Source organism: Oncorhynchus tshawytscha, linkage group LG03 (genome assembly GCF_018296145.1).
Source record: "Oncorhynchus tshawytscha isolate Ot180627B linkage group LG03, Otsh_v2.0, whole genome shotgun sequence".
Lineage (NCBI taxonomy): Eukaryota > Metazoa > Chordata > Actinopteri > Salmoniformes > Salmonidae > Oncorhynchus > Oncorhynchus tshawytscha.
Window position 1 is genome coordinate 4,910,576 of NC_056431.1, and position 16,872 is coordinate 4,927,447.

Genomic DNA, 16,872 nt, shown 5'->3' on the forward strand with positions numbered 1-16,872 from the left:
CAGGTTAGACCCATAACGTAATCATATAGGAGTGTTTACGGTCTGTGCTTCAGTTCATAAATCTTTCTGTACACTGATGTGACATGTTGTTAGGTAACCATAGAGGCAAGCCTGGGTGGGATTTGTGTGTTTGTGGCTGTGCGTGTGAGTATGTGCAAGGGGATAGGGGAACGTTGATCATTTTTAGGTCGGACAACTCCTATAGTAAGTAAAAAACCATAGAATGAACCATGTCAGATCAGAAATTGCAAGAGAAATGTGCACTAATAAAACTACAGCCAACATCCATGAACAAAACACCAATAAGGAACAAGACTTTAGACGTGTTGAATATATGAGACATGTATTCCGTTGGTAACACTGAACTGTTACAAGGCAGGGAGAGTTACAATCATCATAGTATCAAGGTGAAACCATTCAGAAACAAACAAAAATACACGACATATTACATGTGACAGAGAAAGATGGAGAAGCAACCATCAAGGAATGTTTTCTATACTGGTCATGTACTGAAATGAGTTGGCTGATAAAAAAAACACAAGGGAGTCGTTTCTTCGGGGCTCGGGTTTTGGCACAAGGAAAAGGAGGGAGGGTTTGGCTATATCAGATTGTGGTAAACAATAATAATACAATGCTTCCATGCTATCTAGTCAATTAAATTACAAGAAATATCATTCCAAATCACTTTTTGTATTCTACTGTCAGCACAATATATATATTTTAAATACCATTACATTTGTAATAAGATGGCAGTCAAACATTTTGGCAGTGACTGAGGACTGACTGGTAGGGTAGTAGCTTGGTCTTTCTACAACCTTACCTTAGCAGTCAGTCAGTCAGTCCTCAGTCACTGCCAAAATGTTCTGACTGAGGCAACTTATTTCCTAATAGAATGCACTACTTTTGGCCCAGGTCTGACCAAAAGTAGTGAACTGTCTGGGGAATAGCCGGGTGTCATTTGAGATGTAGCCAGTGACACACAAACAACAATGAAGAACAATAAAATAAATATTCACCATACAGTATATAATTACATCTCTAATCAAATAATCTGACACCCAGAACTCAATTCTGGCGTAATTGCAGCAGATGCTCTATTTACGTGCATCTGTCCACAAGAGATTACTAATCAAATAACTACGGAATGCAGGACAGATCATTTTTGTAAAGAAGAGATGAGTAAAATGCTCATTTACAGGCCAAGTCAAATCAAAAGATCACCCAAAACGACATTTTAAATAATGCAGTAAAATAAATTCAGATTAAAATCAACATAGCAAATACCTTAAGCAATTTTATGTATTTTTCTAAACCACAGATTCCATTCTGAAATTTGCACGGGTCTTTTTGGTTCCAGTAGCCCCTCTTGACACAGTGAAAGTTATTTCAAGTTTCTTGGTCTTTACTCTGAGAACAAATCACTGAGGATGGCTCCACTTAATAATGACAGAATTTGTGTTCTTTCAACTTGGAGAAATGATCATCTTCTTATCATAATACAAAACCTAATAAGAATGTTGAGGAAAGAGAACGTATAGAACTGCCACATTCATTATGACTGGATCCTCTATATGCGTTTTAAAACTAGACAAGTATAACTCAGTATGTACTCATGGCTATCCAAAGTTCCCTTTTCTGCACTATTCTATAACTGATCATAGGAACGGTCTGATCAATGAAAACTCGAAAATATAAAGAAGCAGAAAATCTTGTTGCCCTGGGAAAATGCATTGTTGATCTGGTTATGGCTTGAGATAAATGCCTGTGACTTGTATTTAACTTTGAGTAAATCATGCTTTGATGTCAATGGGATTAGAGATTTAGCCACAAATACAGACTGAGTAACATACTTACATCCCAGTTCAAATTGAGTCCTTGCTCTATGAATGGATTCAAGGGATGTGCCGCTGTGGTTATACAGTACTTTTACTCTGTTTCAAGGCAGCATCTTGAACATACAATTTTGTGTCCTCTAAACTAATTGAAGTATATTTGTATGAAAATTGACTGATTTGAAATAAATCACACACATACATACGCACAAGTGAAGTAGCTGAATAATCTCCATCCCCCTGAACTTTTTTGCCACTCACACATCAAATAACATTCATTAAGCAAACATTCTTTCACCCAATTATACCTGTATGTACACGTGGTTTGTAATGTAATATCACCATGGCAACTGTTACTGGGTTACAACAATGTTCATAAGGATTCACTGTATTCAGCTAAAAGTCCAATGATGTCTCCTGGTTAGGGAAATCCTACAACTTAATCTATTCTACCTACCAACTGCAAATCCAACCCTAGTAGGGTCTAGGGGCCCGTTTGGGATTGAACATAACTCTTCTCTACCAGGGGAGACATCACTGGACCTAATGGACAAAAGTGACCCATACAGATCAGTGACAGACAGCGCATTGTGGGAATAGTAGTTCTTTAGTAAACCTATCCTCCCCATACAGTACATCCTCCCATCCATCAATCCATTCTCACTCTGTCTTCTCTCTCACGTCCTCTTGCTTCACCTCTTTCTTCTCCCCCTCAATTTTCTCCTCCTTTTCACTCTTCTTTTTCTCCCTCTTTCCACCCTTCATCAGCCTCCCGAACAGAATGCAGGCCAGGGCGATGATGTGGATGATGAAGTAGATGGAGGTCCAGTAGTGGACGGTGTCGCTGGCCTTCAGCAGGACGAAGCCCATACACATGTAGTCATAGGCCCTCATCTTGAGGAACCAGTGGACCCAGTCGAAGGCACTCTGACCCCGGGGCCCCAGCTTGGCCCTGACCGACGCCTCCATGGCCGACTCAGCCGCAATACACAGAGGAATGGTGAGGAATGACAGATAGTAGCCAGCGTGAAGCCCGTGCCAGTATGCACTGATGAACATGGTCCATCCAGCCCTGGGAGAGAATTGGGAAACGTATGCATCAAATGACATTCAGGGGACATCTTATCTGGCAGTTACAAATATATTGAAAGTTGACTGTAGTTTAACAGACTATGAGACAGTTTATTTTAGACACAACACACATGCCTTCTCTAGTGAACCTTCATAGGGCCCTTACTTGAGTGCGTAAGCCTTGAAGGGGGAGTTGGGGTAGATGTAGTGATGCAGCCACCACTGCACAGTCATGTTCCAGTAGCGCATCCCGTGTCGGACCTTCACACAGAAGTCAGTGTTGTATGGGTCAATGTTCTGGATGGTTTTGAAGTCGTACACAACCGGAATTTCAGGGTCAGGGCTGGAGAGACCGAAGAATCAAAACCAAGATTAAACACTTACATAATTATGAATTAATGTACTTTACTGTTTTCCCCAACTGGACTGAATATCCTGTGTGAGACTTGCCTGTAGTTGACAGTGGGACCCCCTCCCGGCTTGGAGAGCGCACCCTCTGGGTAACAGCCCAGTCCTGCGCTGATGCAGCCAGCCTCTGCCCCACACCATGCAGCGTAGAACCGCATCCGGAACACAAAGAACACCACCGTCATGTAGAACAACCTGGGGGGGGGATAGAGAGAGACCTCATTAATGTATAACTACGAGTGAAGAGCAACAATGGTCTGGAATACTAAATAGACAAGAGTTCTGTTAATGGTTTCATTTCCCATAGCTCTCTGGAGAGAGAGAAACAGCAGTGAATGAACTCACAATTCTGTTATGCCAACTCAATAAATATAGAAATAAAAACATCTACTCTACCGTTCAAAAGTTTGGGGTCACTTAGAAATGTCCTTGTTTTCCATGAAAGCATACATGAAATTAGTTGCAAAATGAATAGGAAATATAGTCAAGACGTTGACAAGGTTATAAATAATGATTTTTAATTGAAATTACAATTGTGTCCTTCAAACTTTGCTTTTGTCAAAGAATCCTCCATTTGCAGCAATTGAAGTCTGGCAGACCTTTAGCATTCAAGTTGTCAATTTGTTGAGTTAATCTGAAGAGATTTCACCCCATGCTTCCTGAAGCACCTCCCACAAGTTGGTTTGGCTTGATGGGCACTTCTTACATACCATGCGGTCAAGTTGCACCTACAACAGCTCAATAGGGTTGTGATCCGGTGACTGTGCTGGCCACTCCATTATAGACAGAATACCAGCTGACTGCTTCTTCCCTAAATAGTTATTGCATAGTTTGGAGCTGTGCTTTGGGTCATTGTCCTGTTGTAGGAGGAAATTGGCTCCAATTAAGTGCTGCCACAGGGTATGGCATTGCAAAATGAAGTGATAGCCTTCCTTCTTCAAGATCCCTTTTACCCTGTACAAATCTCCCACTTTACCACCACCAAAGCACCCCCAGACCATCACATTGCCTCCACCATGCTTGACAGATGGCGCCAAGCACTCCTCCAGCATCTTTTCGTTTTTTCTGCGTCTCACCAAAGGCCTTCTTTGTTATCCGAACACCTCAAACTTAGATTTGTCTGTCCATAACACTTTTTTCCAATCTTCCAGTGTCTGTGTTCCTTTGCCCATCTTAATCTTTTCTTTTTATTGGCCAGTCTGAGATATGGCTCTTTCTTTGCAACTCTACCTAGAAGGCCAGCATTCCAGAGTCGCCTCTTCACTGTTGACATTGAGACTGGTGTTTTGCAGGTACTATTTAATGAAGCTGCCAATTGAGGACTCGTGTCTGTATCTCAAACTTCACACACTAATGTACTTGTCCTCTTGCTCAGTTGTGCACCAGGGCCTCCCACTCCTCTTTCTATTCTGGTTAGAGCCAGTTTGCGCTGTTCTGTGAAGGGAGTAGCAAACAGTGTTGTACGAGATCTTCAGTTTCCTGGCAATTTATTACATGGAATAGCCTTCATTTCTCTGAACAAGAATAGACTGACAAGTTTCAGAAGAAAGGTCTTTGTTTCTAGCCATTTTGAGCCTGTAATCGAACCCACAAATGCTGATGCTCCAGATACTCAACTAGTCTAAAGAAGGCCAGTTTTATTGCTTCTTTAATCAGTACAAAAGTTTTCAGCTGTGCTAACATAATTGCAAAAGGGTTTTCTAATGATCAATTAGCCTTTTAAAATTATAAACTTGGATTAGCAAACACAACGTGCCATTGGAACACAGGAGTGATGGCTGCTGATAATGGGCCTCTGTACACCTATGTAGATATTACATGTAAAAAAAAATGTTTTTTTTTTTAATCTGCCATTTCCAGCTACAATAGTCATTTACAACATTAACAATCTCTACACTGTATTTCTGATCAATTTGTTGTGATTTCAATGGACAAATAAAATGTGCTTTTCTTTAAAAAAACTACAATTTCTAAGTGACCTCAAACTTTTGAATGGAAGTATACCTTGTTTTGATACAAGCAATTTTTTTAACAACATTTTTACAAAATCAAGAGTGCTGTTTTGCTACCTGAAGAAAAAGTGATGTTCCAGGAACTCTTCAGTGCGGACATATGCCAGGGGGAAGTACATGTTGGCCGTCAGGAACAGAGCTCCGTAGACAGGCACCAACCTCAGCCTCAGCATGCAGGGTACCCAGCCAGGAAGGTCCAAGGAGCTGGGCTGCCTCAGCCAGTCCACATAGGTTTGGAACCGGAAGAACGGGCCTTTTAGGGAGATGCAGGGATAAATGAAGGGATGAAGAGAGAGCATTGAGGGAGAAGTGGTAGGATAGACAAGGTGAATAGTACAAGTTAGAAAAGACAAGGAGAGAGAGGGATCATTGGAGGACAAAAAAAGGATAGATTGCAAGGAGGAGTGTTAATGGGTGATGGATGAAGGAGTGAGTAAAAAAAGGAGGGAGAGTTACAGGAAGGTCATGTAGTGGAAGAGAAAACGTAAGCAGACTCACACAATATTTTACTAGTGGCAGATAGAAAGACAGAGAGAAACAGTTAAAATGGGTGCAAAAGCAAATTAGTGGCAAATCATACTAGATACATTTACACCACACACATACACACTGATGCCATTCACCTGTCACCATATAAAAAAAGAGGTCCAGAGAAATATGGATATGTTGACAGTAGCCCTGTATGATAAAACAAACTAGGGAATGGGGCTAGACAGCCTTACCTGTCATTATACCCACATAGCAGTAGCTATAGGCTATCATGTCATAGAGGGAAGGTTCTTGGGACAGTCCACCAACCACAGGAGACTTAGAGAATGAGCTCACTTCCTGTTTCTTCTCCAGGTGAAAACTCTGCACCTCATTGGCCAGACTGACCATCTGAATGAAAACAAATGGGTTGTTACTATAAACAACATCATGATGCATTATGCCCTTGCATTTCAGTAATCATGCATGTCCTCCATCTCTTTCTGTAGATGTACCTTCAGAGTGAGGAGTAGCTGGATGGCGTTGGCAAAGGGTGTTGGCGGCGGCAGGCCGAACCATGTGACCAGTCTGAAGAAGAGGAGGTAGAGGAAGGTCCAGGCCAGAGAGAGAGCTGGGGCACTCCTGAAGAAGGTAAACAGGGGAATGGGTGAGAGAGAGAAGTTCCTGACTGTCACTAAATAGTGGCACACCATTACGACACAGGAGTGTTCTAAAGTGTCTGTTGATACAGTTGAAGTCAGAAGTTCACATACATCTCAGGTTCACAATTCCTGACATTTAATCCTAGTAAAAAGTCCCCGTAATAGGTCAGTTAGGATGACCACTTTATTTTAAGAATGTGAAATGTCAGAATAATAGTAGAGAATTATTTCTTTCATCACATTCCCAGTGGGTCAGAAGTTTATATACACTCAATTAGTATTTGGTAGCATTGCCTTTAAATGGTTTAACTTGGGTCAAACATTTCAGGTAGCCTTCCACAAGCTTCCCACAATAAGTTGGGTGAATATTGGCCCATTCCTCTTGACAGAACTGGTGTAACTGAGTCAGGTTTGTTGGCCTCCTTGCTCGCACATGCCTTTTCAGTTCTGCCCACAAATTTTCTATGGGATTGAGGTCAGGGCTTTGTGATGGCCACTCCAATACCTTTGTTGTCCTTAAGCCATTTTGCCACAACTTTGGAAGTATGCTTGGGGTTTGGAAGACCCATATGTGACCAAGCTTTAACTTCCTGACTGATGTCTTGAGATGTTGCTTCAATATATACACATAATTTTCCATCCTCATGATGCCATCTATTTTGTGAAGTGCACCAGTCCCTCCTGCAGCAAAGCACCTCCACAACATGATGCTGCCACCCCCGTGCTTCTCGGTTGGGATGGTGTTCTTCGGCTTGCAAGCCTCCCCCTTTTTCCTCCAAACATAATGATGGTCATTTTGGCCAAACAGTTCTATTTTTGTTTCATCAGACCAGAGGACATTTTTCCAAAAAGTAAGATATTTTTCCCCATATGCAGTTGCAAACCGTAGTCTGGCTTTTTTATGGCGGTTTTGGAGCAGTGGCCTCTTCCTTGCTGAGCGGCCTTTCAGGTTATGTCAATATAGGACTCATTTTACTGTGGATATAGATACTTTTGTACCTGTTTCCTCCAGCATCTTCACAAGGTCCTTTGCTCTTGTTCCTGGATTGATTTCCACTTTTCGCACCAAGTATGTTCATCTCTAGGAGACAGAATGCGTCTCCTTCCTGAGCGGTATGACGGCTGCATGGTCCCATGGTGTTAATAGTTGCGTCCTATTGTTTGTACAGATGAATGTGGTACCTTCAGGTGTTTGGAAATTTCTCCCAAGGATGAACCAGACTTGTGGAGGTCTACAATCTTTTTTACAATCTTACAAACCTCTGACCCACTGGAATTGTGATACAGTGAATTATAAGTGAAATAATCTGTCTGTAAACAATTGTTGGAAAAATGACTTGTGTCATGCACAAAGCAGATGTCCTAACCAACTTGCCAAAACTATAGTTTGTTAACAAGTAATGGGTGGAGTGGTTTACAAACAAGTTTTAATGACTCCAATCTAAGTGGATGTAAACTTCCGACTTCAATTGTATATAATTTGTTTATTTTGAATAATGTCTCTTAGGGCTGGGAATTGCCAGGGATCTCACGATAAGATATTATCACGATACTTTGGAGCTGATACAATATGTATTGCGATTCGATGTTCCAAACATACTGCTCACCATATGTCTGCTGCAAAGGGACACGAGAGAACCATGAAAACACAAGTTGTGATCAGTAATGGAAATAAGTGCTGAAAACAAATTGGCTCCGGGTTTAAAAAGAAGATGGAGAACAAGTTATGAAGGGAAAATACTGGAGTTTTGTTGCAGGTACAGCCAATTAGCACAAGAAATTATATTGCGATATTGTCAATACAACATCCGATACAACATATCTTCTAAAATAATATCTCGGTATGTAACTGCATGGATTTCTCCCCCCCCATCACTAATGTCTCACCGCCAGCTGCTCTTGATGATGATCCATGTTCCAAGCACTGTCACAAGCGAGTGGAGGGCATGGACCTGACAGGTTGCTATGGTGATCGAGAGGCCCAAGAGCAACGCTGCCCCCTGCTTCACTGGAGGACCTACAGCAACAATAACACCCACACACATTTCACTTACAATGAACCTTCAGAGCAGACAGGCCTATTATACATCATGTGTTAACATTTTTTAAAACATTTTCATTCTTCTGTCCTGCGTGTTACCAGAATGTATTGAAAATAAAGAATTGTGTTTTTCAGTGTTCATATAGTCTAGGAGACACCATATAGGTTAGGTGAATTTATTTGACGGCTATATAGAATACTCACTCGGGTACCGGAATAGGAACCCGATGGGGATGGAAGCAGAGAGAATTCCCAAGTAGACCAGCTCATCAGGAGACATCTCTCTGCACACAGGTACACAACACACACACACAGTATACAGTGTGATCATGGTAACTTAAATAGGTCCTCTGTGCTGCATGGGAAAATGCTATGAGAAATTTGACTGCAGTTTGCATACAGCATCATTATGACAGTGAGAAAGCCTGTGATTGACAACTTAATGTCTGTTCTATTCGAAGTTGCTATGCATGTTGGTTCCTCAAAACACACATATTGGTACAAGCTCAGTAGTATAAGAAAGTGTTTATAACATGCACATGACTCAAAACGTCATGATCAAAATGTTACACCACTGACGTGAGTTAGTGTGTGGGCTGAATCAGAACTCGCCTGATCATGCCATGGATGGAGTAATCACAGAATTGCAACATACGCTTTACAAATGTTAGCACAAGCTAAGCTAGTTAGCTACTGCAGCCTTGCGTGACACCAGAGGAAGTACCGCAGTGACGGGAAATATTTGTTCTAGAGGATCTTCTATAGGCGATAAATTACTCATTCTAGAAACGCAAAAAATGTGGCTAGCAATCCCCCAGGACCACAACAAGCTAACTTGCTACAGTAGCAGCCAACGTTAGCTCTTAGCTCAATGATTGTATTCCCTGTAGATGTACATCTCTGTTCAAAGGATGTAGCTAAACTTCTAGAGTAAACGTACTCACGTTTAAAATCAGGCAGACATTCAATATAGTTAACAATCCCTGGAACAAATATTCAAGCACAGTGATGATTTGGTAAATCCCACTTCCTACTACCGCAACAACGTGTCAATCTCAACCAAAACCCCGCCCACGGACACTACCTAGTCCATAAATGAGGCAGTAGGTTTCAAAAATAATAAATAATTCTGCTTGAAATGGTTTGGAATTTGACATTAATATTGCGAACCCAATTATTCTTGAGGAATATTACCTAATGCCGCATAAGCTTTGTTCAACTGTCATGCCAAATGATACACTGAACAAAAATACACTGTTCAAAAAAATAAAGGGAACACTAAAATAACACTTCCTAGATCTGAATGAATTAAATATTCTTATTAAATACTTTTTCTTTACATAGTTGAATGTGCTGACAAGAAAATCACACAATAATTATCAATGGAAATCAAATTTATCAACCCATGGAGGTCTGGATTTGGAGTCACAAACAAAATTAAAGTGGAAAACCACACTACAGGCTGATCCAACTTTGATGTAATGTCCTTAAAACAAGTCAAAATGAGGCTCAGTAGTGTGTGTGGCCTCCACGTGCCTGTATGACCTCCCTACAACGCCTGGGCATGCTCCTGATGAGGTGGCGGATGGTCTCCTGAGGGATCTCCTCCCAGACCTGGACTAAAGCATCCGCCAACTCCTGGACAGTCTGTGGTGCAATGTGGCGTTGGTGGATGGAGCGAGACATGATGTCCCAGATGTGCTCAATTGGATTCAGGTCTGGGGAACGGGCGGGCCAGTCCATAGCATCAATGCCTTCCTCTTGCAGGAACTGCTGACACACTCCAGCCACATGAGGTCTAGCATCGTCTTTAGCATTAGGAGGAACCCAGGGGCAACCGCACCAGCATATGGTCTCACAAGGGGTCTGAGGATCTCATCTCGGTACTTAATGGCAGTCAGGCTACCTCTGGCGAGCACCTGTAGGGCTGTGCGGCCCCCCAAAGAAATGCCACCCCACACCATGACTTACCCACCACCAAACCGGTCATGCTGGAGGATGTTGCAGGCATCAAAACGTTCTCCACGGCGTCTCCATACTGTCACGTCTGTCACATGTGCTCAGTGTGAACCTGCTTTTATCTGTGAAGAGCACAGGGTGCCAGTGGCGAATTTGCCAATCTTGGTGTTCTCTGGCAAATGCCAACCCCCACCTGTGGACGTCGGGCCCTCATACCACCCTCATGGAGTCTGTTTCTGACCATTTGAGCAGACACATGCATTTGTGGCCTGCTGGAGGTCATTTTGCAGGGCTCTGGCAGTGCTCCTCCTGCTCCTCTTTGCACAAAGGAGGAGGTAGCGGTCCTGCTGCTGGGTTGTTGCCCTCCTACGGCCTCCTCCACGTCTCCTGATGTACTGGCCTGTCTCCTGGTAGCGCCTCCATGCTCTGGACACTACGCTGACAGACACAGCAAACCTTCTTGCCACAGCTCGCATTGATGTGCCATCCTGGATGAGCTGCACTACCTGAGCCACTTGTGTGGGTTGTAGACTCCGTCTCATGCTACCACTAGAGTGAAAGCACCGCCAGCATTCAAAAGTGACCAAGACATCAGCCAGGAAGCATAGGAATTGAGAGATGGTCTGTGGTCCCCACCTGCAGAACCACTCCTTTATTGGGGATGTCTTGCTAATTGCCTATAATTTCCACCTGTTGTCTATTCCATTTGCACAACAGCATGTGAAATTTGTCAATCAGTGTTGCTTCCTAAGTGGACAGTTTGATTTCACAGAAGTGTGATTGACTTGGAGTTACATTGCGTTGTTTAAGTGTTCCCTTTATTTTTTTGAGCAGTGTATAAATGCAACATGTAAAAGTGTTGGTCCCGTGTTTCATGAGCTGAAATAAAAGATCCCAGAAATGTTCCAAAATGCTTATTTCTCTCAAATTTTGTGCACACATTTGTTTACATCCGTTAGTGAGCATTTCTCCTTTACCAAGACAATACATCCATCTGACAGTTGTGGCATATCAAGAAGCTAATTAAACAGCTTGATCATAACACAGATGCACCTTGTGCTGGGGACAATAAAAGGCCACTCTAAAATGTGCAATTTTGTCACACAACACAATGCCACAGATACCTCAGGTTTTGAGGGAGCGTGCAATTGGCATGCTGACTGCAGGAATGTCCAATTGAGCTTTTGCCAGAAAATTGAATATTAATTTCTCTACCATCGTTTTAGAGAATTTGGCAGTATGTCCAACAGGCCTCACAACCACAGACCACATGTAGCCAAGCCAGCCCAGGACCTCACCTGCGGGATTGTCTGAGACCAGCCACCCGGACAGCTCATTAAACCTTTTTATTTTTGAAAACCTTAGACTTTCTGCACAAACGGTTAGAAACCATCTAAGGGAACATCATCTGCATGCTTGTCATCCTCACCAGGGTCTTGACCTGACTGCAGTTCTACGTCGTAACTAACTTCAGTGGGCAAATGTTCACCTTCGATGGCCACTGGCACGCTGGAGAAGTGTGCTCTTCATGGATGAATCCCGGTTTCAATTGTACCGGGAAAATGGCAGACATGTGGGCGAATGGTTTGCTGATGTCAAGTTGTGAGCCGAGTACCCCATGATGGCAGTGGGGTTATGGTATGGGCAGGCATAAACTACGGAGAAACGAATGAAATGGCATTTTATTATTGGCAATTTGAGTGCAGATATACCACGATGAGGCCCATTGTTGTGCCATTCATTGTGTTCAGTGTATATACCCCATCAGGACCCTGAAATAAGCTTGTTTTATGCCATTGTTAAACATGGTTAATATCTTTTCATATTATGGATATTTGTTCCTTGCACCCATAGCCGTCTATGAATGGGTTTACATTTCCCCAGCACCATGACTGAGTGGATGGCTGCTTTATCATTTCAACCGCAGATTGGCCTAAATTTCAAGTGCCAAATTTATGAATATCAGTCTAACTCGGCTGTTAGATAAAACATGCATTTTACCTAGTTATTCCCCATGAATCCACAATCCTATGGGAGCGTTATGGCAGACAAAGCACTTGCCATTTGCTTATTCTTGAGACAGCCTACAGGGAGGTCAGACCTGGCAGTGTGTTGCCGGGACAACCTCAGCAAGACAAAGGAGCTGATCGTGGACTACAGGAAACGGAGGGCCGAGCACACCCCCATGCATTGCTGGGGATGTTGTGGAGCAGGTCGAGAGCTTCAAGTTCCTTGGTGTCCACATCAGTAAACTATCATGGTCCACACACGTTGAAAAGGGCACACCTCTTCAGGCTGAAGAGATTTGGCATTGGCCTTCAGATACTGAAGCTCTACAGCTACACCATTGAGAGCATCTTGACTGGCTGCATCACCACTCGGTATGGCAACTGCTCAGCATCCAACCGCAAGGCGCTAAAGAGTAGCGCTTATGGCCCAGTACATAACTTGGGCTAAGCTCCCTGCCATCAAGGACCTCTAACCCAGGCGGTGTCAGAAGGCCTTAAAAATTGTTGACTCCAGCCACCCAAATCCCAGTTCTGATAACAGGGAACACTAATGCACAAAGTCTGGAACCAACAAGATACTGCACAGCTCCTACCCACAAGCAGTCCAACTGCTAATTAGTTAACCAATAGCTAGATGATCTGCATTCACCTTTTTTTGCCCTCTTGACATGTCACCATTCAGTCCATTGACAAGTCACTTATCTACTTCAATTCCTTAATACCCCTGCACATCAACCTGGTACCATGTCTCTGGCCAGGTTATGGTTAGTTATTTCTCTCCACTGTTGGGAACAGCACATAAGCAAGCAGTTCAGTTAGCCCACACCTGTTCACAAAGCATGTGAAACATTTGATTAGTTGTCACTTCAAACAGCCAACCGAGCAAGTCAGAATTATATTATCCCTATAAAATGTCTAGCAATGACACATCTATAACCCTAATGTAGCCATTATGTGTAGTCAATTATTGTGCAGAGGCCTTAACTAGTCAGTTTCCACCACATAAAGTAAAAATTCACAAATGTTGTCGTCAAATAATGTTTTTATTATTGAAAAACAGGAAGTGCCAGACACGAACACGCCCAGTCAGCCTCCATTTTAATCCTCCTCTTCCTCATCAGCTCCCCCAGCACCACCCTGGCCCTTCTTGGCATTCTTTCTCTTGACACGGCCGGGGCGTCCGCCACCGTATGGTGAACGCAGGGAGAAGTCAATGTGCTTCTGGCTGTCCAGGCGCACCACGAAGGAGGGGATGTTGACCACCTGCTTGCGCACACTGGAGGGAGAAAGGAGACCTCAATGAGTGGTTTTGTTCCACCCCACTTAATAGCAGACAAATAACCATCTAGATGGGAATAGTTTGACATCAATGACAGGCCTCATTCACGAGGAATTCTTGACACCACAGGAAGTATGAATATTAATTTTAATCATCGGCCTGCCTGATGAGGTAAAGTACTCTTACCAAACTAAATTGAAGACCATGCGATTGCCTTACAAGTCAAATACACTTGATAGTTTGCCGTGACCATTAGCACATATCTGCCCGAGGTGCAATCCTCCATACATTACCTGTCAGCAAATAAGAGAGTAGCAGTCTGCCTCTCGCTTGGTTCTGGGCAGTCTTATAGACAAGGTATACAGTCTGTTACTGCATTGACCTTGCTGAAATGTTAAACCACGCTCAGGGATGAGCTATCGTTTGTGAGGCCCTCTAAGGATTGAGAAAGTAACTTGTGAGTTGTGCAGTTTCAACTCATAATAGTTAACTGAACAGTTAGTGTAGGCATGTGAGAAGTTTAGAAATGTACATGTTACAAATGGTTTAACAACCAGTCACAAGTTCATCATCGAGTCTATTTAAAATAACAGACCAGTGTAATGCTCAACCGACTTGTACTTTCTAGCATGGCCATCTCCAACAGCTTACCGGATGTGCCTCTGGCGGATGAGAACGCGGGCGTGGTGGATGCTCTTAGCAAGGCCCAGCTTGAAGACCTGCGTCTGGAGCCTCCTCTCCAAGAAGTCCTCCACCTTCAGGCCCAGGATGTAATCGAGCTTCATCTTGCCCTCATCCAGCACCCCAATTCTCACCAGACGCCTGAGCAGGGCGTTACCTAGGAGACAGGATGCAGCAATTCAGTCACTGATCACAACATAGGGCCATCTAATATGGCCCTAATCAGGGACTGTTTGAGACCTGGAACCCCAGGTGGGAGCAATTAATTCAGGTAGATCAGAACCAGCAGTAATCTGGACCTCTTAGGGTAAAATCTGAATATCCCCGATTTAAGGCATCTGGAAATCTGACTGACGGCCTCATTCACGAGGAATTCCTGACACCACAGACAATCTGAATATCGAATATTTAAATCATTGGCCGATATCTCACTAGCTAACAGCTCAAAGGACTTTTACGAACAGTCAAAATATAGCTCACAGAACCATCTAGCTGTGGTGTACCTTCAAAAAGACGCTTGGGGTCCTTCTCATCCAGAGTGAGCAGCTCTCTGGCGGCCTTGCGAATCTTGGCCAGGGTGAACTTCACCCTCCACACCTCACGCTTGTTCCTCAGACCATACTCCCCTGAGAGAGATTAAAAGTAACTTACTTTAAAAAAAATACATGGTATTTAGAGACCAGCAGATTCAATATAAATCAAAACCTGCTATTTGCACACATACCGATAAGTTTAAGCTCCTGGTCGAGACGAGACTTCTCGAAGGGGCGGCGGGGGGTGACGTATGTCTTGCGACAAACCCAACTCCTGGCAACGGGCATGGTGGATCAAAGTGCCTGAGGAATATAAGAATTGATATGGCTGTTCAGTTCCAACATTGCGATTACACAAGTGGTTATACTGAATTTCAACCCATGTTGATTATTCTGCAGACCATCTTAAGTCACACATTAACACTTAACGTGTTTAATAAGGCAAGTATGTTATTAGCAAAATATAAGTACATTTAATTTTATGGATCAGGGTTAGTTTACTGACAGGCTCCGACAGTGGTACTTCGTAACTTGGCTGGCGAAACCAAGTGGGAACTTGTTAGCTATTTAACTAGCGTCATCGGATTCATATAAATCGACAATTTATAGTAAGGATTTCCCCCCCACCTATACAACTGCAAATTGTTAATGTAGTTTGATAAAGTGTAAAGGTTTTGAGAAGATGCAGAGACATCTACAGCACAGTAACGTAAAGGCCTCACCGGCGATATGTCACTCTTGCTAGCTAGCTAACGTTAGCGTGCTAACCACGTTGTACAGTGTGTGGACGACTGACATGACCGAATAAGGCAGAAGTTAAGCCAAACATATACAAAATATGTTGGTCGGTGTAACCGAAATGCACAACTAAACGTATAAATACCGTACTTCTCAAAATTGCGACCCTACTTCTATGGAAAAACAAGACAGACTAAAGCGCATAATACGTTATTACCTGTCTTCCACAGGCCAGTACGATAAAGAGGAAGTCAAATTGGATCTCTCCATTATTTATATGGAACCCGCGAACTACATTTCCCAAAAATATGTGACGACCCGACTTCAAAGCAGCAATTGGTGAAATACCTCCATCTGTTGTTCAACTTTGTTCGTCAAACTAAAACCGATTCGACTTGCTGAACAAGAACAACTAACTTTTCAAACAACTATCTAGTCTAGTGTACTACACAGAATGAACGTTGGATCACCTAGGTATGCCATGTATTATTTTGTGAGCTGTTGTGTAGGTCTCTGTTCGGTTATTGAACATAGTTTAGAAAATATCTTTAAAAATGTGTAACGTTATGTGTATTAGCCCGGCATCCTATGTCCGGGCTGTGTCTGTGTGTGTGTGTGTGTGTGTGTGTGTGTGTGTGTGCTACTGGGAGACAGAAAGCAGAGATGTATACACAACAAATGGACCAGAGTGTGTGGATTCATTCATTTTTTTTGTAAGGGTAGCGAATGCTTTTAGAAAAGTGATAGCCTACTAACCACCACACCCACTCAAACGACATGTTGCATGTGCACTCACAACAGAAGAGCGTGCATATGGTACCTAGTAGTAGCTAATTGACCGATTGAGAGAGAGGGGGTGGAGGTGGCAGAGAGAGAGAGAGAGAGGGGGTGGAGGTGGCAGAGAGAGAGAGAGAGAGGGGGGAAAAGTGGAGGTGGCAGAGAGAGAGAGGGGGGGTGGAGGTGGCAGAGAGAGAGAGAGAGGGGGTGGAGGTGGCAGAGAGAGAGAGGGTGGCAGAGAGAGAGAGGGGGGTGGAGGTGGCAGAGAGAGAGAGAGAGGAGAGAGAGGAGGTGGCAGAGAGAGAGAGAGAGAGAGAGGGGGGAGGAGGTGGCAGAGAGAGAGAGAGAGAGGGGGTGGAGGTGGCAGAGAGAGAGAGAGAGGTGGCAGAGGGAGAGAGGGGG

General features: G+C 43.4%; 2 protein-coding genes across 2 annotated transcripts; both read right to left on the reverse strand.

The window, feature by feature from the left end:
* Window positions 1–326: 326 nt before the first annotated feature.
* mboat7 (membrane bound O-acyltransferase domain containing 7) lies at window positions 327–9,579 on the reverse strand. The gene is made up of 9 exons (XM_024389858.2): window positions 9,439–9,579; window positions 8,699–8,778; window positions 8,341–8,470; window positions 6,307–6,433; window positions 6,046–6,202; window positions 5,381–5,576; window positions 3,354–3,506; window positions 3,070–3,246; window positions 327–2,904 (listed from the first exon to the last, which is right to left on the reverse strand). The coding sequence occupies exons 2-9, from the start codon at window positions 8,772–8,774 to the stop codon at window positions 2,493–2,495; spliced, it is 1,428 nt and encodes a 475-aa protein (XP_024245626.1). The 5' UTR covers window positions 8,775–8,778; window positions 9,439–9,579; the 3' UTR covers window positions 327–2,492.
* A 3,907-nt stretch (window positions 9,580–13,486) lies between these two features.
* On the reverse strand, window positions 13,487–15,976 carry rps9 (ribosomal protein S9). Its single transcript, XM_024389877.2, has 5 exons — window positions 15,911–15,976; window positions 15,147–15,258; window positions 14,926–15,048; window positions 14,393–14,579; window positions 13,487–13,738 (listed from the first exon to the last, which is right to left on the reverse strand). Exons 2-5 carry the CDS (start codon window positions 15,241–15,243, stop codon window positions 13,561–13,563), a joined length of 585 nt encoding a protein of 194 aa, XP_024245645.1. The 5' UTR covers window positions 15,244–15,258; window positions 15,911–15,976; the 3' UTR covers window positions 13,487–13,560.
* Window positions 15,977–16,872: the final 896 nt, after the last annotated feature.

What these genes read in the sequence shown, in the direction of transcription:
- mboat7 (XM_024389858.2), bottom strand. Translation starts at nt 8,774, where the DNA reads ATGTCTCCTGATGAGCTGGTCTACTTGGGAATTCTCTCTGCTTCCATC. An exon ending in ATCATCAAGAGCAGCTGGCG is followed by an intron (nt 6,434 to 8,340) that starts GTGAGACATTAG and finishes TACCTTCTTCAG; the next exon opens with GAGTGCCCCAGCTCTCTCTC. An exon ending in CTATGTGGGTATAATGACAG is followed by an intron (nt 5,577 to 6,045) that starts GTAAGGCTGTCT and finishes TCTCCCTAAAAG; the next exon opens with GCCCGTTCTTCCGGTTCCAA.
- rps9 (XM_024389877.2), bottom strand. Translation starts at nt 15,243, where the DNA reads ATGCCCGTTGCCAGGAGTTGGGTTTGTCGCAAGACATACGTCACCCCC. An exon ending in CCAGGAGCTTAAACTTATCG is followed by an intron (nt 15,049 to 15,146) that starts GTATGTGTGCAA and finishes AATCTCTCTCAG; the next exon opens with GGGAGTATGGTCTGAGGAAC. An exon ending in CCCCAAGCGTCTTTTTGAAG is followed by an intron (nt 14,580 to 14,925) that starts GTACACCACAGC and finishes CCTGTCTCCTAG; the next exon opens with GTAACGCCCTGCTCAGGCGT.